Source organism: Diorhabda carinulata, chromosome X, assembly GCF_026250575.1.
Source record: "Diorhabda carinulata isolate Delta chromosome X, icDioCari1.1, whole genome shotgun sequence".
Taxonomy (NCBI): Eukaryota; Metazoa; Arthropoda; class Insecta; order Coleoptera; family Chrysomelidae; genus Diorhabda; species Diorhabda carinulata.
Window position 1 is genome coordinate 56,734,853 of NC_079472.1, and position 24,288 is coordinate 56,759,140.

The following is a 24,288-nucleotide window of genomic DNA, read 5'->3' on the forward strand; positions in this document are numbered from 1 at the left end:
ACGACTTCGTAGTACATTCCCCAATACTTTTTTTTGTTTTTCCGGGTCCACTGGTTACTTACGGAACGTTTCAGCATTGGTTTGTATGAACGCATTGAATTACGATGTTGACGTTTTGGTTATCATCACAAATCAGTGTCATGGTGACTTTAACAATATTGTCAAAATTATTAACTAACGTTAGTAGTTTAGAATCGTTGTCGTTGTTAAGTGCCAGAAATATAAGTAGAACAATGTGCGAAGCGGCAGAGAAAAAAATGTTGGAAAAAGCATCGCAATTAGCTCCTCCTCTTACACATGAATTACATAAGGGGCAAGCAGGTAGAATCGGAGTTTTCGGAGGAAGTATCGAATACACAGGTAAAAAAATTAAAAAATCTTTATTTAACAATATATTGTTTGTTTTAATAGGAACATATATAAACTAAAATTAACTTTAGAGAAGTAGCCGAAGTAATTGTATAATGTGTTGCATATATTCTGTTTTATTTAGAATGCGAAAATTTATTTTAAGGAAGATTGCAATTTGATGCTGTTTACTAACAAAATAATGAAATAGAAATAATTAGAGCTTTGATCAAATATCATAGTTACAAAGTAATTCTAACGAAAATCGAATAAATTAAATTAAAGATTTATGAATATTCCAATACAGTGAGGTATACCATAAATTTTGAGCATAGATTGACTGATACTTTCTTATTGTATTTCAGTGAATTAAACACTTTTTTTAAAGAATTAATTGATTTTTAAAATTTGAGCTCCCTTTCTATCTAGTGAAATCATTGATGGTCTCATATTTTTGTAGGTGCCCCATATTTTTCTTCAATAAGTTCTTTGAAAGTTGGTGCTGATTTGGCTTATGTGTTTAGTAAATCAGAAGCTGCTCCGATAATAAAATCATTTAGTCCAGAACTTATCGTTTTACCACTATTGGAAACCTCAATTGAAGAAATTGAACCATGGTTAGATAGATTGCATGTTGTTCTCATAGGACCAGGACTAGGTAGAAATAATTGTACTTTTAATTTGATAGAACAAGTCATAGAGGCATGTAGGAACAAGAAGAAACCAATGGTTATTATTTTTTATATATATACGTAATTGTGGGTAGACATGAAAATTATAACAATAGTATCCAGAAGTTTAAATTCCTATTAAAAAGTGATGTTTATTTTTTATTTTGCTGTTCTAAAAACTAACAAAAAATAGTGGGAACGTAATAAGTTTAATTTGTTAATAGATATTTTGAAACTTCAGAACAAATGTATAATTTGAGATTGAGAAGTTGCAAACAATTTTGATTACTGAATTGATAATGTGCTCCACTGTTACCATGCTAAATACAAATATTTAGAGCACTGGCTGTATGTATATTTTTAGTGTTATAAAGCTTTTAATACATACTTAATTCTGGACATAAAAAATGTGGTTTTCTCTCGTTATTTTGCCACTGTTTATCATTAAAAATCTGAAGATCATGTTATGCTGAGATTTCGCCCATCTTAGCTCACATTGGTTGAGGTTACATGGGAAGGTATATAACTAGTTTACAATTTTTCCCACTCAGTATATATGGTCGACTATATATTTTTGGGATTTTGTTTTGGATGGTTGTTTCAAATTAAAAATTATCAAAATTCTCATTCAAATATTTTTCTTTATATAGTTATCAAAAATTGAGCAACCATTGTATCTTTCACTTCATCTTTTTACACTCCAATTTTGCATGTCCACTTTTTTAAAGTTATTGTTGAGATTTCATTTATTCATCAACAAGATACTATAATGTTTTTCTTATTTATATAAACTATTTCTAATTATGAGGTGATTTTATACACACTGTCTCTTAATTTATTTACACACTTACACTAGGCTATAATTAATACCTTATCACAACTTATATTATTAAAAATTCACTTCTTATATAATTCATTCAAATTCATAAATGATATACGGACTCTTGCTGCTAAACAAGCACGTATTTATACTAGAAAGGGATTTCTCGAATAATTCTATAACGTAAACAAACAGATAAATAATGGTCTTCCTAGAAATTGGTTAAAAAACAATATAAACAAATCACCGCGTGATAAAAACATGTAAAAACCTGTCGCATTCGCCAAACTTTGTACTTTTAAATTATCACTGAACAGGATCGGCTTCACGGTCCATGACGAGGATGAGTTCGTAACAGTACATTACCTAGAACTGATTTCAAAGCGAAGTGATATGGTACACTGTTATTGGTTTATACAACGTCACAAGTCATAGAAAATCATCGAAACGAAAATTTTGGCGATATAATTACATTTTTTGACCAAGATTAATTTTTGAAGTATCTTTTAAACTATACGTATATTCTATTTTTTCCAAAAAATTGAATATAGGTATTCCATTAATACAAATTTAAGCCTTGACAGTATATAAATTATCTCTCGTTAAATGTTGTTTTCTATCTTCCAGGTGATCGACGCTGATGGATTGTTTCTGATTGCCCTTAAACCCGAAATCTTGGTAAACTACCCAGCTCCAGTTGTGTTGACACCCAACGTCATGGAGTTTAATAGACTTCTAGGAGGATGTTCAGATGGTACAAAATTGGAGAGATCTGAAAACTATTTGAAAAAATTAGGACCAAATATAATAATTTTGTGTAAGGACCGCGAAGACGAAATAATCACCAATGGAAAAATAATTAAAGTAACTGGAGGCGGTTCACCGAGACGTTGTGGTGGTCAAGGCGACCTTTTAGGTAAATAAATCATTCATGAAAATATCTATTTGGAATTTCATTTTAATACATAAGGAATAGTATAAACTGAAATTAAAATAAAACTGCCGATATTTATTTCTATAAAATTTTAATGTTTTTCTTATTTATTCAATATTTTTAACAGTGGAGTTAATTTATAATACACACAGTGTTGCTTACCTACTTAATTTATACACTAACACTCAATATACTCAACTATGTACTAAACCCTAAACTATTCACTAAATTATCCACTGACTAAACTATTCACTCAAGTTATCCACTGATCAAACTATTCACTAAACTAGACCCTAAGTCTTGAATACATTGTTCTCTTTTCACTATTCTGATGTGTTCACTACGACATCGGATTATTTACTGACTATTGGCTGATAAACTAGTGTCTATTTATATACAACGGATTTCTCTATAATTCGAATTCTAGGATGTAAATAAACAAAAATGCCTTCTTTGTTTCTATAAAAAAAGGTCACATAATATGAAAACAGTTTAAAAAAAACAATATGAAGAATTGCTGGCATATAAAAAAAACCTCACGTAAATAGATGAGGGATCCGCCAAACTTTAGCTTTTATAACATTTTGGAACAGGATTGGTTTCACGGTCTATGTCAATGGACGAGTTCGTAACTAATCTAGTTTTACACATTATGTTCGACGACAACCAACTTTACACAAGAATCCCCTATGAGCTGTGAATTAATTGCGGACACTTTCTGTCGCAGTTTATTCAAAAGAAGCTGAAATTACTTCTTACATTTAGCACAATTCAAAATATGTTTTGTTATATACGTGCACATTTTGTCTGTTGATAAATCAGGATTCATTCAGTTCACTAGCTGAAAATGGTGAGAAATAGACATAAAATTGTAAATATACGAGGGTTTCCTGGAAAGTTTCCGACCTGAACCTAAATATATCAGTACTTATTTGTGTGATAATCGTGAGTTTGAAAATTTTTATGGAAATGGGAAAAATTCAGTATCGAGCCACTGCCAAAAATTTCGACAACCAGCGATATCATCAAATAAGTTCACCAGATGGTACTGGACAACAGTAAATTAAGTTCAGAGGGTCAGTGGCAGTTGTGCTGGCCAAATAAATGTCAAGCTCGAATTACCTGACTGTGAACATCGGCCAATATTTAGTTTGTATATTGTTGAGCACTCTTCAGGCTCATTTTAATCAAGTTCGATGTTACAAGTTTTTTTCATTAATTTTTGGTAGTACCTATTTACAGCAATCAATTTTGGTGCGATAGTTGTAGTAATTGTTATTTTTCGCGAACGATTTAAGCAATAAAATTGCTGTTTTAGTAACTGCTCATTCTAAGTACATAAACAATGTTCCAATTATATAACGATTTCTTCTGTTTTTTAGTCTATTTGATATATTTTGAAAATTTGGTAGAAAACATTACTCACGTTTTTTTTATTGGTCACGTTTTTTTTATTGGTTCTACTAGTATGTATGATCTGAGGATGTTTGTATTTCCAGGTGGCTCTCTGGCAACTTTTCTGCATTGGGCCATTTTAAAAGGAGAAGAACCAGCAGTTGCTTGCTACGCAGCCGCGCGACTGACTAGAGAATGTAATGCAAGAGCATTTGCCAAGCACGGAAGAAGTATGACTACTAGTGATATGATTCAAGAAATTCACGGAGTATTTGAAGATTTTTATGAACAAAAATAAAGTTTAAGGTGTAAAAACGCGTTTTATTTCGGTATTGGCGAAAAAGATTGTAATAAAGAATGTATTATGTCATTACTATTTGTGTATTACCTATTTATATTACGCCGTTGTTGTTTTTTATAATGAAATAAAGAGAAAATATTCGTTTTATTCATTCACTTGATGCAAATGCAGGTTTAATACAGTAGCTTTTCTAGGTTATATTTATAAAATTATTTTGGACTACGTTAATAGTTTGAATTTTGTATACCAATATAGAATGAACGACTGTAGTCATTTGAAATATTAAATTTTCTAACACTGTTTACTTCACCCTATTTAAAATAACTAAGTTCATATGATATCTCGTCCGACAGGAGCGTCATTCTGGTCAAATTTTGAATTATAATTTACAGTCTGCAAGTAGACAGTTTTTATGCTATTCCCCCATACGAGATTGTCCTCCCTACCTTTGCCCTGCATAATACAGAGTATTTTAATAATAATTGGGAATGTTAAATCAATCAATTTGTGCTGAAATGAGTTGAATGTTTCTGTTTACATCTACAATACCAGTGGCGAACTAAAATCTGATCTAATCCTAAATAAGACTTTAAAAATGTGCTTAGTACGATCGAAGTTTTAAATAAATGGAAGGGCCCACAAGAATCGCACTTTTGAAGACGATCAAGTGAGCTATAATGTCTCATCACCTCTCAAGACGTAAGATGAACTACACGTCTTCAGTGGTAGTGTAATAAAAAGAAACCAAAATGATGCCTTCGTGTGGTTACCCCTTGAGTAAAAACACAACAAAAAAGTTTAGGAGAATAGATGACGAGAACGAACAAATCGCTCGCCTGATGGTAAGCGTTACGCTTGTCCATAACAATTCATTGCCACGCAAAATAAAAAAATTCTGCGTGGCAGGTAGTTCCGGTAATTAAATAAAATAACCACGAAAATAGAAAAATTTAATATACAAGTTAAATATATCTATAAATCTGTGGCATCTTCATTATCACTCAATTTTCTAAGACAAACATGATCAACACCTACATTATTTTGTATAATATAAGGACCTTTTCTAAAGGTTCCATATTCATCTGGTTGGGCACCATTTATTGTAAATTCTCTCCTTGCCAGAGGATTCCTAGGTATCCTTTTATCTGTATAATATGTTGCAGAGGAATCTAGAGAATCTGTAAGGGAAATCACTTTGAATTGTCCATTTCTATTTTCTATTGGTTTGCCGTTTCTAGCTTGATTCAATTCTGCGTATATGTTATTTTTCCCGATAATTTGTTGTTGTTTATTTTCTGTGTACAATCCTTTTTCATTTATTTTATCAGCAATCATCAACTTTTTATTTCTTTTAATCGATTTCGTATAGTCCTTTGTACCTTTTCTTTTCAAAGTAAAATCTCTTTCTCCGGACTGAGTTTTACTATTCCACTGGATCCAATTATGTCTCGATATTGGATCTTTCGGTCCCCAATTCTTGGACGGTTTCAAAGAAGTTTTAAATCTCTAAAAAATACAATTTAATGCTCATTAATTTTCATAAAAATCTCTTGGCAGTTAATTTTTCATCAAAAATAAAAACAGATAACACATTTAGGAAAAGAAACCTTTTTTGTTGACATTGGCGGTCATAGGAAACGATTTCTGGAGGATCTATTGTGACCTCTGTTTTTAACATCTGCAGTTCTAGAGCTCTGATAATATGTGCAAGTTTTAAGGAAGTTGGATTTCCCTCTTTTTCAAAGAACTACACTAACCGTCAAAAGTTTTTACCCACTCCATAATCCATTCATTCAATTTCAAAATAATAAAATTTAACAAATTTCTCTTTCATATAGTCAAGCAAAGGTCGAAAAGGCATCTTACAAATGAAAGTTTTTACTTTATACAAGTGTGTGTTTATATTGTATGGGTGCGACGAGTAAAAACTTGATGAAATGAATAATTTACATCAGACTTAGAAACAACCAAACATACACCTGCATAATAATCAACTGGATATATGATTTTAGTAATAAACATTTAAGGAAGTTCGGACATGAACTTCTGACATAAAATGAAGAAAGTACAAACACTTTAGTGTACGTATTGTGAACTCGACTCAGATGATGTCGAACACACGTTCTTCGTGTGTAGCCTCTGGAGGTGTTTGAGAGAAGAAGTAAGAAAACTGTTGGCGGTATTAACTCTGATTATAACGTCCACAAACCCGGACAGATCCATCAACTAGAAGCAATATCACAGTAGTTCCTAGGTGGCGTTTTAGTGGATATGCTATGGATGTCCCACATATCCATCAGCTCTCCGTTACTTGGATTCCGCATCTTTTAAAATACACAATGATTCAATGCTTTAACTGACACTGTTTACGTGCTAAGCTCATGGAACCCGATATGGAAAAAAATGGAATCGAATGAGAAACGCTGAATAAAAATTAATGCTGAGCCTTTGAATAGACATCAAGCGGATGAAGGACAACTTATACGTAATGAGCATCTCCAAAATGGCAAATGGTATTGGAGATCACTGAAATGTGGAAAAAAACAACGTTGATCGTGTGTTGAAAACCTGAAAGGGATCATCCTTATTCGATAAACTGTAGTTTAGATATTGGGCAATCTGAAAGAATAATATTTAAGCTTATCTTTGCGACGATGACTCACCTCTATAAATGTGTATCCATCTTGTTTACATACTACGTAGATTCCAATCACAAATATTAATAGTGTAGCTGTTAATACCACTCCCCATCCAATTCCATAAACCCATACAGCATCATCTTTAAAAATACCTTCAAGAGGTAACGTAGTCATGCCCCATGCAAATAAACCTGTCATCACCATGGGGCTTATCCACCATAAGATTAACCAAAAACGGGATAGTATGTGGCCGAGCATAAATTCAAAGTCCGATCTTATTCGCTCCGCCCCTAAAAATAAAAAATGTTATAATTATATATATAGAGGTAAAAAAATATTTGTTGTATGGAAGCAACACTTTTTTTATAATATCATTTAATGTAATATATACACGTCGGAGAACATATAAAATGCATTTGTTTGACATACGTTTATTATTTAATAGAATGATTTATTAAACATTGATCACGAAGAAGCTGTATCATTAAAATATGTTCACTTTTAAGGCACTTGAAAAATAGGAAAGTTCTCGTCTGAATGGTATCATCTAGACTTACTCATTACGTAAGGTTATTCCCAGTAGCAAAGTTCTAAAGGGATTAATCACTCCAATACTACACTTAAACCAACCATCAAGATCATAATAACAAAATTAATAATTTGATTCAGAATATTAAGCACCGATGCAGTTGTTGTCATTCGATAGATGAAAAACAATCTGTCCAATATAACAAACCATGTTTTGTAAAATTAGAAAGAGCTTTCGACTCAATGACATTATACATCTTTCCACAAATACGTGTATTACCATGGAATTAATAATAAAGTTACTGAACCAATACTGGTAGGAATAGGGATGATGCACATGTACTGAAACACTTCGGAACTAGTGAAAGAGAGATTAAGATTCTTTCTTTGGTACAACTTTGTCATATTTGAGTCGATTACAGGGAAATTCAGTACTCTGATAGCTGTTTGATTATCAGAATGAATCAATATGTCACATTTCTGATAGATTCTTTCCAGGTTTATTTCTAAGCATCTTTCTTCTTCTTCTGTGTATTAGGCCTGTTTTATCTTCGACATCCTTGCCTCCTATTCTGCTTCAAGGTTATCGCTCCACCTTTTTCTGAGCCGGCCCAATGGGAATTTATCTTGCGCTATCTTGACTAGCCTATTGTTAACCATACGACTTATGTGCTCATTCCATTCTGTCTTTCTTTCAACTACAATTATTTCTCCGAAGCACTCCTCGAAGTTGTGGAAAGTTTGAGATTTTTGAGTGTAAGAGAATAGTGTTTGTGCGCAGGTCAAAAAAAGAACACGGTGTAGGCTCGGTGATAATTTGGCGATATTTTGGAAGGGCCACTGGAAATTTGGTATAAATTGAAGAGATTTTGAATGAAGAAGACAAATATTTAAGGAAAATGTAATAATGTGACAAAGCATTTCTAGAAGTTGTGCAAATAATATTTGAAAGAATTGGAAAGGTAGAATGGCATCAAATAAACGACAATTATTTGTCGAAATTGTCACAGAGAATGACAAAATTGTACACCGAAAAAATAAAAGCAGAAGGGGGTTATATCGATGAATCAAAGGGGATGGAGTACACGTACTGAAAGACTCCGGAACTACTGATAGAGAGATTAAGATCCTACGTTATACTGAATATGCGACCTTGGTAACCGAAAACGAAAACGGCTTACTAAGAATCTAAAAAAAATTCAATTGGGTAGCCAAATCACTTCATATAGGGTTAACAACAATCCAATTCATGATAATAACAAACATACTGATACGCTGCAAGTTGGATATAGACCATAAGATCATTGAACAATGGAGTTCAAATATAGGATATGGGGCTAGAGGCTAATCTTCAAGAACAGGCCAAAAAAGTTATCAGCATCACACAAACACATCTGTACAAACAAAAATGTCAGAATTTGTATGGCATTAATAAGATTGATAATGACGAGCATCGCTGAAATGAGACTAGAGGAGAAGATTTCTGGAGGCGGTTGTTAAGGAGAATCAATGCGTAAAACAATTAGAAAAACGTGTAGGATTAATGATGTGAACATATGGATACTCAGAACCGGACTTAGGCATGGGCCAACCCGGGCGTGCGCCGGGGGCCCCCACTGCGGGGGGGCCTCGCGACGAGCCATATGATTGATTTTTAAACATATGAATGCAAGCGAAAAAATACATCCATCGCCAATGTTCAGAATCAACATAAATTTTTTTATGCGCAATCATTTTAAAAGTTCCGAAAAATCATCTTGATGTAAGAATTCACGTAAAACGCCCGCCTTACATAGGCCCCTTAAGTATTTTGGCCCGGGGCCACGATGACTCTAAGTCCGGCTCTGTGGATACTGAAAAAAAAAACGAATAAGCCAGGTACATTAGTGTGTGGAGTGGAGTGTATATATTTGTAAAAATTGTTAGCAATAAATCATCTTCAGGTTGCAAAGAGATAGACCAATACTTGACTAGTCATGAAGGTGAAGTATAAAAATGCAACTTCATCTAAATTTAAGAATAAATAAGAAGCGAAGAAGGATCATCATATAAAAATTGCATATTTGAACCAATAATTGAGAAAACTGTGTTGTATACAAACGATAAATCCATTGTGGGAAACATTTCAGGAAGGTTTATTCCTGAATTACTTCCATTGATTTATCTTGGCCTCCTTAAAATCAGAAATATTGTTGAAATATTGTTCTATTTCCAAGGAGATCCGGGAGAAGAATTATTTTATTGAAAATGAATAGGTGACCCAATTTCCTTTAGATACTGTCTAGGATTGTAACAATGAATTCATGACGGTGTACCATTTAGAAATGACCGTTCTACGTTGTGGATGTGGCACAAATATCTACATAAGATGCAATAATTTTTTCATAGAAAAAAACTTGCTGATAACAAAATTATATCTTATTTTGATAAATTAAAATTCCTATATAAATCAAGAATATACGTAATTTTTTCTTCAAGTTAAAAGATAGGTAGGGATAGGAAACTTAATTTTTTTCTTCGATGCTAGAAGAAGTAATAACATTCTAAAAGGAATTATCCATTTTGTTCAGGATTTTGAAATGAAGCATTGTTTCACTCTCCGACCATGCGGAAAAATCCCCAAGAAACTGATTTCTCTATTGTTAAACACCATTTTAAAACAATAATTTTGAATATGAGGGAAGTATTTCCCTGCAAGTTTTAGCAAAGCAACTTTAGTATTTGGTAAAAATACTTTAAATGCTACAACAACCGAGTTGAAATTTTCTTATTTCAAAATTGACAGGTGGATTTTAAAATAAAGAAATGTGACACTCTAAATACAAATGTCTTTGAGTTGAAGTGGAAATATTGGAGAAGAAAAAATGTGATCTTAGTTCACAACCCAAGTGGTTTGCTTTGAATCACCTAGAAAAAAAAGACATGATCATTTTCAACGCTTGACTCTTTTTCTTCCTGACTCTTACGATTAGTTGAAAAAGCTTACGTCTAATGTTCTTTCCCTTTTTGGTTTCACATATAATATTTTTCAATCATAAACATTACCAAGAGTAGACTGAGAAATGGTTTTATTGATGAGAACTTGCAATCATGCCATTAAAAGCAACAACATACAAACCTGATTTATTTCGAGAAAACAGGCGACCATTTGCTTTGAATTGCTTCGTGCGCGAACAACTTTTGTTGGATTTGGCTCGACTTGATAGACCCATACAGTCGATAATTGTTGATGATTCATCACCTGTCACGATTTTTTTAAACACCACGATTTAATTTTTTCAGCATTTCAGCATGTTTTTTAAACGATTGTCAAGTTATGCGGTATCAAACGCGAACAAATCTTTTTGGCAGCCAAAGTTTAATGCAATATTGAATGTAAACGAGTGGAACTAATGCCCAAGTATGCTTCAATCTCATGGTATGTCGCATGACGATATTGCAATTTCACTTTACAAAGCATCGATTATTTTGAAACAACAGCCGATTTTGGACGACCTTCATCCTGTAGCAAAAACCTCTATTGAATTCGGAAAACCAGCGAAAAACTGTAGATTAAGATGGTGCTTCATTACCAAAAGTCGAAGCGAGTTGATCGGCATACTGTTTGACTTAATACACGTCAAAGTCATAGGAAAGCATCATCAAAGATGAATATTTCATGAATAACTCAAATAGCCCTCGTATGAAAACACGTACTAAGTAGTTTTACCGTTAAAAATGACGATGTCAGATTTGACATATTCATATCAGTGTTGCAATATCTCAAAATTTAAGTAGCAACCCTCGTATAGGCAAAAAGTACCTAGGAACAGGTTTAAACTTGTCATTGCTGGTCTCAACGCATGAAAGTAAAAAACATATTGGTTGAAATAGATGCAGCATAAGTAAATGTGACTATAAAAATTCATTCGACGTATTTTTTATATACAGTTTGTTTCCCAAACTTAATTCAAAATGTCAAAATTGTACTAGGGCCGTATTATACAGGGTATCCCACGACGAGTTAAAACTATCTGTATATGGCAAAATACTTATAGTAAAATCATGAAAATTTCTACGTTTGGGTTTTCGGATACGATCTTTTTAAAGAAAATATTCTCAAAGATGGCCGACATCTGGTTCCAGCTTTGTTATTTTAAATAGAACACCCTGTATAATAATATATTTTTGAAATCTACGTAAACTATTGTTTTACGAGGATACCCTTAAAGATATGAAAATGGTTACTGTTCGGTTGCTTTTAGCAAGATCAGACGTATTTGAATCTATGTTAAAAAAAATTTTTATTTTATACAGGGAGTGTATAAAAAGTATTTAAAGTTTAACTTCATAAATATCAAATTTCTTTATTTTTTTAAGTAGAACCACCCGGTTTTTTCTATTTTAATGCATTCAGGGGTAAAAAATAAGGCAAATTCATGTATATTTTCCTATATTTAAACTTTACCGTTATCCATATATTAAATGTTTTCTGGAAATTTTTAGATAAAAACAAAAAATGGCATTCACTTACCGTAAAATGTTAATAATGTGAGTACTTCTAAAATAGATGTGATGAGAATAAGGTTTCCAACAATGTAATGATCCAGTAAATGTACAATATCAAATTCCGTTTTCAGAAGTATCAGGCAACCAAAAATAAATCCTGAAATGCTAAGAAGTAAACTGGCTTGCCACCAACCTAATCTTGCCCTACTTCCAACAGTTATAGCTTTTAATAACGTGTAAGATAGAGTAGCCTAAAAATATATATACTTTAATGGATACTGATCTTGTATAATTAACAACGATCAAGAAGATTTAACAAATCTACAGAAAAACTATAATTATTAAGGTGATATAATTGGAAAATAATATTAGGAGGTTGTCTATTTCTATAGCCAAGTATTAATGACTTTGGAAATCCTAATATAGATTATTGTTGTTAAGATATGAGTTTCTCGTTCAAGCATATTGAAGCGTTTGCAAATTTTATTATTTATAAATCATAAAATTGTAACGAAGTTAAGCTAATAGCCGTTTTCTCTTTAATAGGAGAAATAATAATACGAACACGTCTTCTGATTCAGTTTGGAAATAGCAACTTCACTGTAAAGTGTCGTACACTTTTTCATTTTTTATACTAATTATGAGCAATTTCTGAATTTGTAACGAAACTAAACTTATAATAGTCCGAGAACCGGTAATCTCAAAAGACCCGTGATCGCGGAATTGCAAAATTTTTATATAAATCGACAGCTATTAATGAAGAAATTTTCATTTTTTTTTTAAGTAAAATAATTAAAATTTAAGTAAAATAAAACAAACACGTGAAAGAATTAATAAAATATCTCGAGAAATTAAAAAGTTATGGGACTTTGAAGTTGCGCTTGCAAGAATAATTTTATTACACGCGGCGCTCCATCGTGTGACGTCATTTGGCCTAGACGACGCAGCACGTATTCGCTGAGTACGTACGAATGTATTGTTGTGTAGTTGCTTGCGCCGTTCGATTCGCATTTTGTTTATTACCCGATAGCAGAAGTTAAAAAAAATGTCTACAAATATTGTATTGTTCCTATGTGTCAAAGCACAACAGTTAAAAATCCCAATAAATATTTTTTTCGTGTACTAAATAATATAACAACAAGGAAAAAGTGGTGCAAAGTAGTGAAGCGTGATTTAATTGGCCCTAAAAGCACTAAATATGTGTGTGATCATTTTGATGTAAGTAACTATTAATAATAGGTGCCTATTTCTGATCGATATACCTATTGAATCGTAAGTAGGTCCGGAATAACTTATTCAGTAAAAATAACTATATATTTTATGTAAATATATTTGTTATTTACTTCATATGTATGTAAGTACTGTGAATATCGAATTTATTTACAGGTTGAAAATGATACAGAAAATTTAGTTAAACATCGACTAGTTGGGGGAACATTGAAGTTAAAAGCCAACATATGTCCTCATAAATTTGTCTGTCAAAAGGCGGTGAAACCTCAAAAAGAAGGAGTAGCGTATGAAAAAAGACGTCGAATTGAATTTTATGAAAATCTATTAACAAAAGAAGTACCGTCGACTTCAAGTCAATCATCTTCGTTTCAATCTTTTGAAATGATTGTGTGTGATGAAATGGAGTTAGATGAAATAGAGGATCCGCTACCAGAGAGCATTATTTTTACAGAATCAGATAATCATCCCAATAAAAAAAAGAAACAAAAGAGTTCAAGTAAATATGAAACCGTCACAGAAAAATCAAGCAGTGCAAACAATTGTAAGAAGGAACAGTGCGAAAAATACAGGAAATAAATACTCCCAAATTGTTCATGAATCTTCTCAGCACTCTCCATCGAGAATATCGATATCTTCTCTAAGCAGTTCCCAATCAAAAGCATCAATATTTTCACTGAACAATCAAGCCTCAATATTGCAATGATACCATAAACAAAATAACTACTACTAAACGTTATTGGAGTTTACACCTTAAGAATCGATTTGCATATATAAGGGGCCCGGTATGAGAAAAATGTGAGGAGTAAAATCTATCGATGAATGACCTCGTTACGTTTTTGGTGCGCATCCTATGATGCGCAACTTTCTAATTTGTCAGTGTCAACATACTTATATTGCTGTATATACACATAAAATTAAATAATCAACCCAATATGAATTATCGAGCGCATCTACATAAAATAGAAAATTTCTAACCTAACCAAAAATTAATTTTTTTGTCGATGTCTATAAATTCTTCCACGTTATTATAAATAATTTTTAAATATTAATAACTGTAGTCAATAATTCGATAATATTATCAGAAAAATCGACAATATTTTTTCATTATAATGTTTTTATATAATTTTCTTTCGAAAAGTTATTTTTTAGCTTATTTAAATAATTTTCATTTACTATTTATTATTGTATGTAAAAGATTTAGTGACATAATTATCTTTTTATAACCATTTTTGTTAATTATTAAGATAATATTATATTTTAAATAAAAAATTAATTATAATAATTTAAAAAAAATGTTTATAAAAACCTTTTTTTATCAATTTTCTTAAAGTCGGTTAAAATTTTTATAATTATGCATTTATAAATTTTCTAATTTTTTTTTATATTTTTTGACTAGGAAAAAATCTAAACCTCCAAAAACTCCAGCCGAGAGACATCGAGCTTACAGATTAAAAAAAAATTAATGAAGGAAGCCCACAATTTTTTTTTATATGTGGTTGCCACAAGAGATTTTTTTTCTCACGAAACTACTATCTGAAAGTGTTGCTAGTCCAGTAAGAGATATTTTAATATCATTGAAGGAAATTCGTTTAGAAGATTCCAATGTGCGTCTCGCTATAGATTTTGATATTTCTAAAAGCTCAGTGAGTAAAATATTCAATAAAACTGTTTCCTTAATAGCTGACTGAACGAAACAGTTAATGGGTGATTCCGTTCTAACTGTGATTTTTTGTATTCAAAATTTCAAGATTTTAAAATTTAACTTTTCTAACTTTTTTATGCATATTATTCATCTATTTTACTGTAAAAATAAAACTCTAAGAGGAATTTACTACAACTTCAAAGTATCACGAGCAAGACACAAATGTCGGATTTTGAGTTCCACGGTACTGACTCATTTATCCACGGTACTGACATGGTAACTTAAGATATTAAACAACAAGTGCATCAATTTTCCTCAGTTTGATCATAAACATTAGAATTTATAAGGTAATTAGTTTAAATCATTTGTTACGACAAAAAAAATTAATAATTTATCGGTAAATTCTAGGAATGGACATGACACGGTACTGACATTCAAGTGATGTAGTATAAGTTTTCTTTAAGTGGCAAGTTATATTGTATAAAAATAATGTGTAAATATCTTAAGAATTATTCAATTAACACAAAATTTTTATTAATTGATTATTAATTAATGACTAGTACAAAAAAACAATACAGGACATTGAATATCACAGTTAGAACGGAATCACCCTAATATATTTTCTACCTATCGAAGAAATTCGTGAAAAGTTACCGATATCTTTTAGAAAAAGATATTCAACTACAGTGAGTATTTTGGACTGTTTTGAAATAAGAATCGTTAAACCTTCAAACGTCTGTACGTAAATAAACACGAACGAAGCAAGAACCCTAGCGCAACTCGGAAACTAATACTTGAATGATTCGTAGTTCGGTGATATTGAATAGGTCAAATGTCGTCACATGCGAATCAGAAACCACAGACGTTCCGTACTAAAATACGTAAACTTCAATAATTTATATCTAAGTCATTTATAGATGGATTTCAAAAATTTTTTCAGTGATTAATTACTTTTAATCTATATTTTAATACAATCACGTTAAATATAATATTAACAACATCTTGAAACTTCTCCATTAGAGGAACAAAATGTGCTCGGTAAGCGTCGATTTATTAGGCCGAAAGTATGAAAAAAAAAATTATTGGTTAACAAGAAGCGAGGAATAATACGGTGAAACTGTGTTGTGAAAAATAGTGGACATAGTGGCAGAAGGCAGAAAAACTATTCGAGGTTCTGGAAAAGTTTCCGAATTAGAAACTATCTGTGGACTTTTTCACGCGCGTGTGTTTTAATTTACATCTCTGAAGACGATAAGACGAGAAAGTATGCGAAATGGCGAGTCAATAGGTTGACTAAAAGTAAAAAATTGAATCTAAACAGACAAAATGACAGTAAGAGAAATAAATTGTGGTAATGAGACTAAAGGAAGTTTGCTTTTTTTGTTGCTACAGCTTTCAATAGACGATTTAATATTAAGCTAGTCCGTATAGATGTGAAACATTCACTTTTAGTGTAAATAATGAGGAAAAACTAATTAATAACAATTATGCAGGTACCTGTCTTTGATTATATGTTAAATTTTCGCAATATATGAAAAGTTAAGTGTACTCACCATACTAATAAGTCCGGCCAATATAAATAACACAAATATGAGAATTGTCCAGATTTTTTTGTCACTTGCAGTGCTTGCACTTCCCATATCGTATATAAGAGAAACCAACAAAATTTCAGCCACATCACCTTCAGTTGGTGTCACATTCACCCTGGTGTGATTGGATAGAGATTGAGATATGACAGTAGAGCCGATTCCGAATATTGTATTTATTGCGCAATATCCAAAGGCAGTCCTGAAGCAGTTATGAAAGTTAAAGAATATAAAATAAATGTTTTTTTTTACATTACTAGATAGAATTCGAAAAACCGAATATTTTTCATTCGATTGTTGAAAGTCAAATGTATGATAATTTGTCTTAAATCTTTTAGATCCTTAGAACGTCATTCATTTTTTTAGTAAAGCATATAATTCTTAGAGTGTCAACTATTAGATATATTAATAATAAAATCACTCAAAAATTACACACACAATTCAAATCTTAGTTGTTATATATGTTATATGTTATATGGTTATGCAATATTCTCAAAAAATTGCTTCATCTATCTCATTGAAATGTGGACTACGCAAATATTTTCTTATGTTTTGGAAATGTCCAAAATTAATGAATTAAAGTTTGAATTTCTACCTCATGCACCCTATTCGCCAGATTTAGCCCCCTCGGATTATTTTCTGTTCTTAAACAAATGCCTCGGTGTTCAGAGATTTTCTAACAATAAGAGGAGATGTGCTGTTTTGAGGAGCTTGACGATTCTTATTATAAAAAGGGTATCGAAGTTATCATCTTCAGAGACTGGAGTTATCGTCGGGGAAAACATACTTAAATTAAATCCAACGGATATTCAAATAGTATATTACACTACAAGGGTTGAAAGTTGAATTTTCGGCTTCGCCTCGGGAATCATGACGCGCAGGACCGAGATTTCGGCTTTCGGCCCGTGTAGTGTTTACGATTTTTCGTACTCGGTCGAAGGTACGTATTTTTTGAGGGACGAAAGCTAAACATTTACTTTCGCCTCAGGTATCATGACACACAAGGCCGAAAATTCAACTTTCGTCCCTTGTAATGTAATGCACGCGCAAACTTCTTATAGGGAGTTATATTCAACTTTTGTCCCTGCTACTAGAGATGAAAGTACTTACTTTCGACCAAAGTATGGAGAAAAAATTATTACAGGATCATGGAACTACTAGTTTCAGAGGAAGTACGTGGAAATTTAATGTAGAAGAGAGTATAAAAGATATTTTAAGTCTCAGAGATTTGAACGTACATACAAGTCTTTCAGAAATGCTGCGAATAATGGATTCAAAGTTGAGATGAGTGCATTCAAATTACATGTTTACTTTTTTTTGATGAAACAGCTTATAGTGTTTATTTGATTATACGTCGTATTATTATGGATTTAACTTACCAAAATGGATTTACTTTATTATAAATAATGCCAGCATTTGTAACGAACGATCCAAATCCAACTGTAGATGAAAAAAATACTTGTACAATAGCATAATACCAAACCTAAAACATTTGTAACAATTATTTGAAATTGAATTAAAGAAGAAACTATTCTACAATGCCGAAATGTCAATTTATTTATCATACAAAACTTTTTCAAAAACCACACATTATAGAGGTTCAAAAGGGCATTAAAAAGTGAAAAATAAGGACAGGATAGTGATTGTGGCGAACAAAGTTGGTAGGTATGACTTGAGAGAGTTTAGACGAGTCGATTTATTCACGGATTTTTCTTCGGGTTTACCCAGGTTTAAAGTTAAAAATAATGAATTCGTTGAAAAAAAATGTCCAAAGAATATTTCTACACTATTAAGAGAAGAGTTGATACACTCAACAGCAAAAAACTCGGACATTTCATATTTTTCTTATTAAAAGCTAATTGTAAGCAATGTGTTTGTTTTTGTGGGTATTCCAGTTATTACAGAGAATGTAGTCCCTTCAGGATTAGTAAACAATTAGATAAAACTCAAATTTGATTTATGTCTTGAAATTATTTACCTGTCGGACCTATTCTAAACTGTAAGTAGTTTTTCGCACATTTAAACATCTTTAATGTATTAACCAAGCCTTTTCTGTGATTTATTAGACATATTTTTTGGTCCAGAATAATGGTTCTTTCAAATATTGACAATCCGAGCTGATGCCTTGGACAGAGAAGGTCGGAGCTTACGGTATATTGGCAAAACGCTTGGGGTAGCGAAGTCTACCATTCACGATGCTCTCCGGGGTCTTTGGAAGACTGGTAGCTACGATAGGAGGGCCGGCAGCTTGAAATACTCATGTAAGTGCAGGGGGACTGAGGGACCATGAAATTGTATCAAGGCTACCCGTGACAGAGCCCCAACTCCTGGAAAGGTATCGAAGAAAAGGACGATTATTTGTCGATCAGTATTCTCATTGAACTCTGGAGTAATGGGGAACTGTTTTATTCACGGATGAGTCTCAATTTGGTCTATACCACTCAGACCAGGGGAGCGATTTGCTCAATGTACCATTCGTGAATCACTGCCTTTTGAAATGATATCAGTTATGATTTGGGGTGGAATTAATTTCCACGACTGGAATAAACTGATTTTCATAATTAATGGGGCTCTGATTGCTCGGAGATGCATCGTGGAAGTCCTCTTAAAGTCTGTGATCCCATTTGCTTCACTTATTGGATCAAATTACCAGAATTGTTACCGAATATTTGGAGCAAGTGGAAATCACAGTTCTGGACTGGCCTGCACGATCTCCCGATATGAACCCCATAAATCATTTGTGGAATAATTTATGTGGGCGTGTTAGACGTCGTCATCCTCCTCCTAGTAACTTAAATTAGTTCCAAATTGTTCTTCCAGAAGAATGGGATGCTATGCCGGTAGAGTCTGTCCAGAATTTAATTTCTTCGATGCCTGACAGGGTTAGAGACTTTCGCCGTAGCAGGGGGACTATAAGAATTACATAAATTGTTAGAAAACTCAATAAAAATGAAGAATAACCTCTTTTTACAAAATGTATTGATTTATAATTTTGGAAGTAATAAAAAAATTATTCACTTTTGGCAGATTTTGTTAGAATAACCTATAAATAAACCAATTCTTATCATAAATTGAAAATATTAATATATTTAACAAAATTATGAGACCAAATTTAAGTTTCTGGGTTTTTTTGCTGTTGAGTTTATATTAGAAATAAAAAGCGTAACGACTTTGGATAAAAAAACGGTTAAGCCACAATTCGTGGTCTCTATAAAGTTGCACGAGTTTTAAAGTATCGTCTTGGTTGGATTTTGTCATAGAAATTCCAAATAAAAACAAAGACACACAGGCGTTCGGATATTTGCTAGTGACTGGCGTGATGCGTCTAAAAACTGTTTAAACAAGGCAAATACTAAGCTAGCGCTGGCTGTCAGTGTGACTGGCAGCGAGCGATAGCCTCGTGTAAACTAGGCATTAAGTCCGACATCATTTGAAATTTACTATCGGTGGAACTATCGTCGAGTTACTTCGACCTTGTTTGGCTTGGCTACAAGGCGATGTCGGAAAGTTCGACACCGCCGGAAATACTCGACAGTCCTTGAGCGTAATTCTATAGTCAGGACTGCAATGCAAATTTTTGCTTAGTTCCATGCTTAGAGAAACACTACACTATTAAAATCTTATGATTTGTATGTATTATTAATAATTTAAATTGAGATACTTGTATTTTGACTAAGTTGAGGTATTCAGGAATGTATTTATCGTTACGTTGTATCAATAAATCAATCAAATGTATTCATTTTACCATGTCAAATTGTTTTTTAAAAATATAAATAACAATAAAACGCTTCTTTTCACTGCATGTTTTCTCAGACGTTCGTCTCTGCGTCAATATCGAAAGTACACGTCTCGAAAGGGTTAAAAAAAGTTTTTACACATATTTTTTTTCATTTTTAGTTTTCTAATTGTATTAGTAAAATATTGTAATCAATATTTTGAATACTTTCCATGTTCTATTAATTGTTTATTTCTAAAATCAAATTGCGAACACGAACTGTTGCGTGACTGTTTAGTGGTAAATATAAGTTCATTCTTCATTATTTATTTTTTTAAATAAATGAATCGATATAAATAATTTTTGTTTTTTGGTTCACTCCATTACAATCCGCATCAAACAACAATTATTGACAATAAATATATTCTGGGATGTTATGGTGAATATTCATGGTTTAAGCGTCAAGCCTATATTAGAAAAATTCTAGACCGTTTTTAGCGTATTCGGCAATCTATTGATTAATTTTTACTCATAGACGAAGTTCTTTTATTAATCACAATTCAACGCCCTCTAATTTATTCACGGTAAGACAGACAAGACAAGAAAGAGAATTTCTTATGGTGGGTCCACACGATACAGCCTTTTGTTCGTACAGATATCTGTACAGACTATGAAGTCGGAGTAAAAAATTTTACCCAAACATTTGGATAGAATGTCTGTACAGACTTTTCGTTCGAAAATACAATTTAAATTTCTTAGCTACGATAAATACGCAGACTTACATGCATACTCCGACTTTTGGATCGCACCGACATTTGTCTGTACTGTCTAGTTTGCACAGACAAAGTTTCTATAGAATTTTATGCAAGTCTGTATCGTGTGGACCCACCATTAAGCAGAAAATTCAAATATCGGAATGGGTTTGTTTTCGATGTCCCTGATATAAAATTTGTTTTCTGTGTATACTTTGAGTTTGTATGCTTCAAAATGACCATATATGGGTATCTGATTATTGGGATGAGAGTGATAATGGGTCGTTAAGAGAATGAGATTAAATTAAAAAAGAACTTGCTGCCATTTGACAGATAAATAAATTCATCAAGTCATAGTGAAACCTCAGGAAACTTGCACAGAAACGAGTGAGAAGTGGAGGTTTTTGGATGTTGCGTTTATCTTATGAAAGACTTTTTGTGATTACTTTGGTTTTCTGTTTGAATTAATACGGCATTACGTCACTGCCATAAATTGTAAATGACCAACTTACATTAGGACTTTCCAGTAAACTCCAGTCGGCATCGATGAAAAAATTCGCCAATTCAGTTTGATTCATCACAGAATTTGCGAGTAATGCAATAAGACATCCTACCGTTGGAAAAAATAGCATTATCAGCGATCTTATGTATCCTTTCGTTTTACCAATTGTTCTAAAAATATTGAGAAAATAATAAAAGTTAATATTAAATATTTACAAGTGTTGATTAAAGAATTCATATCGTTTTTATCCCCAAATAGAACAATATTGTCTCTCTCATACACGTTTATCAAAGTATGTTAAAAAGTGTCCTCTACAGTCTAGATTAATTTATATTTTATAAAGGAGAAGATCATTTATACTGTACAGGATCATGTTGAACTATCTTTCTTCTTGCCAGTACTATGTGTTTCCTTCTCGTTCAATATTAGTCGACCATGCTCTTATATAGCAAGCGGAGCTCGTCTTGATTCCTGCTTTATTGATTGAGGATTTCCAGTATCTATCTGATGGTCAGAGAAACAGAATATGTTGAAATCTTCTCAGCAAATTCATCTTGTTCACAACTGTTGGCTGTACTATTGGTTAATAAATTCGTTGAACAATTTGCTTGTTGATATTCATTCAACAGACAGATATAATCCATTTTAATGACCAAATCAACTTTTATAATTTGTCTTTTGTATTTTCATTTAACTTGCGTCTAACTTGTCTTGTCTTTTTAATTTATTCTTGGTTTTTCTCCATTTCTTAGTTATTTCTTGTAACTGACATAAATTTTGAGGAAACTCAATCGAACGATTCCAAATTTTCTCCAAAAACTTGTAGAAATTATTCAATTGCCACATAAAACTTCCATAAACCACAATTATTTCACATCACATAAAATTATTTCACACAAAATTGTTTAATTTGTTCAATTACCAGCTAAAACTTCATTAAAACACAATTTTTACATTAATTACAACACTATTGAGAATTTATATCGCTCGGATAGCCTTCTATTGCTCGCCATTTCCAATATTCAACTTCTCCACAATACTATAAGCTCCTGTTTAATATTTAAGTTTGCGTTAGTCCAAAATATGATAGAAGAGCCTCCCAGAGTGTCTAACTTCTCCAGAAACATGTAAACTTAGTTCAATGGTTAACCGATAGGTACAGCTACCTATATATTCCCTTCCCACTATATTAACATATGATTAGCATCAAAAGATGGTGTGCGGCTATGCGAGAAACATATAATAAATTACACAACGAAATAAGAGTTTGACAACTAGAATACATCAAATTATCAATGTGTTGTGACAGATCTAACATAAGATTTATTTTCATAATTTCGCTAAAATTACCTTTCTGTACACTAATCCAATTTTTTTATTTATGATTGGAGTTTTGAAGAGTCGTGGACATTTGAAATCCTTTGTACCGAATTTATCGAATTGAATGAAAGATAAATAAAAGCAAATACCTTTTGCGGTTCCTATGCTATCACATGAGCCTTCGAATCATATAAATGTTTGCTATTTTTGCATGATAAATATGTCAGGGTACTCGAAGAAGGATAAAAACAAAATTAAATATTTATACTCAATCAAAATCTGCAGATCTACCATTGAGAGAGAATTGAATAATTCAGTTAAAAATTTAGTTTCATCCAAGTTATTAGGATTAGGCTTCAACCGTGCAGTAGCTACGCGTAGGAGATATGGGACTTTACTTACGACCTCGAATTCAAAGGGGGATTACTGAAGAACATTTTTCTTTTAAAAAAAGAAACCAAGTTTCAAAGTAAACCGTTTTTGGAATACATCTGTATTCTCCGCGAATTTATATTTTTTCACTATTATGAGTTGGTATTTGAAAACATTCTTGGTAAGATTAATATATTAGGTATACCTTAGGACCAAATGAAAAAGGGCATCGCTGATGAAACTTCGCCCACGTTAATTTTAGTACACGCACCGTCACTGGTCTCACGAAAATGTACAAGGTATGACATAGTCGTCATTTAGAAAGCATAATTAGTTTTTTAAAATATATTCCAAAATCGAAGGTGTAGTTTAAAAATATTGTTTTTGTGCTCAAGGGACAGTCAATGTACGGAAAACCAGTATATTAAGAAGAATTGGCTAGCAAGACTTACGTTTCTTTTCAGGAAGTCCAGCTAAAACCTTATTTGACGGTTTTCCTGATAATATTGACAAAGTAAGTGATAAACAAGAAGGGAGACTCCATCAGAATGTGTAAACAATAGAAACCACGGTCGATGGAATCCAGATTTCTGTTGGATCCCGAATAAAATGGAGATTGAACGTCACAAAGAATTCAAAAGCAAAGTCACTAACCAAATTAGACCAATAGTTTTACCTTGAAATACTCTATTATATCAAAAAAGTTGAAGTTGGTGCCTTTATATTGAAATTTATTATACTTTCAAATCATGTGTTACAGTAAATTCACAAGTTAAATTTTATCAGTTTTAAAGATAAGTTTGTAATTTGTTGCTTTTTGTTATTAAACCGACTTTGAAAGTGTTAGCTTAGTTATTCTAGCCTAGTACTTACAGAATGGTTGATATTATCCAAATTACAAATAATATCATTGCAAATATTCCAAACCAATAAGGGTCTTCAAATATGGATTTCAAAAAAGTGGACCTCAAACATTGTTGTCCATTTTTTCCATAAAATGAGTATCCATCCTGAAAAATAAGAAAGCACAATCCATCACAGAAAT

General features: G+C 32.1%; 2 protein-coding genes across 3 annotated transcripts in view; one reads left to right on the top strand and one right to left on the bottom strand.

Moving 5' to 3' along the window:
- On the top strand, positions 1-4,483 carry LOC130902333 (ATP-dependent (S)-NAD(P)H-hydrate dehydratase). Its single transcript, XM_057814406.1, has 4 exons — positions 1-360; positions 809-1,077; positions 2,467-2,755; positions 4,273-4,483. Exons 1-4 carry the CDS (start codon positions 105-107, stop codon positions 4,464-4,466), a joined length of 1,008 nt encoding a protein of 335 aa, XP_057670389.1. The 5' UTR covers positions 1-104; the 3' UTR covers positions 4,467-4,483.
- A 923-nt stretch (positions 4,484-5,406) lies between these two features.
- Positions 5,407-24,288, bottom strand: part of LOC130902317 (sodium-dependent nutrient amino acid transporter 1-like) — a 68,209-nt gene continuing 49,327 nt past the window's right edge. For both annotated transcript variants that reach the window (XM_057814376.1, XM_057814378.1), the window contains 7 exons: positions 24,117-24,253; positions 21,562-21,721; positions 17,962-18,065; positions 16,550-16,784; positions 12,150-12,375; positions 7,133-7,398; positions 5,407-5,975 (listed from right to left, as the gene is read on the bottom strand). In XM_057814376.1, coding sequence (XP_057670359.1) covers positions 5,442-5,975; positions 7,133-7,398; positions 12,150-12,375; positions 16,550-16,784; positions 17,962-18,065; positions 21,562-21,721; positions 24,117-24,253 — 1,662 coding nt within the window. In that variant the 3' untranslated portion in view covers positions 5,407-5,441. The remainder of the gene's footprint in view (positions 5,976-7,132; positions 7,399-12,149; positions 12,376-16,549; positions 16,785-17,961; positions 18,066-21,561; positions 21,722-24,116; positions 24,254-24,288) is intronic.

Excerpts from the sequence above, each read along its gene's own strand:
- LOC130902333 (XM_057814406.1), top strand. The coding sequence starts at position 105 with ATGTTGACGTTTTGGTTATCATCACAAATCAGTGTCATGGTGACTTTA. Across the intron at positions 361-808 it reads AGGAAGTATCGAATACACAG|GTGCCCCATATTTTTCTTCA; the intron begins GTAAAAAAATTA and ends ATATTTTTGTAG. Across the intron at positions 1,078-2,466 it reads GGAACAAGAAGAAACCAATG|GTGATCGACGCTGATGGATT; the intron begins GTTATTATTTTT and ends TCTATCTTCCAG.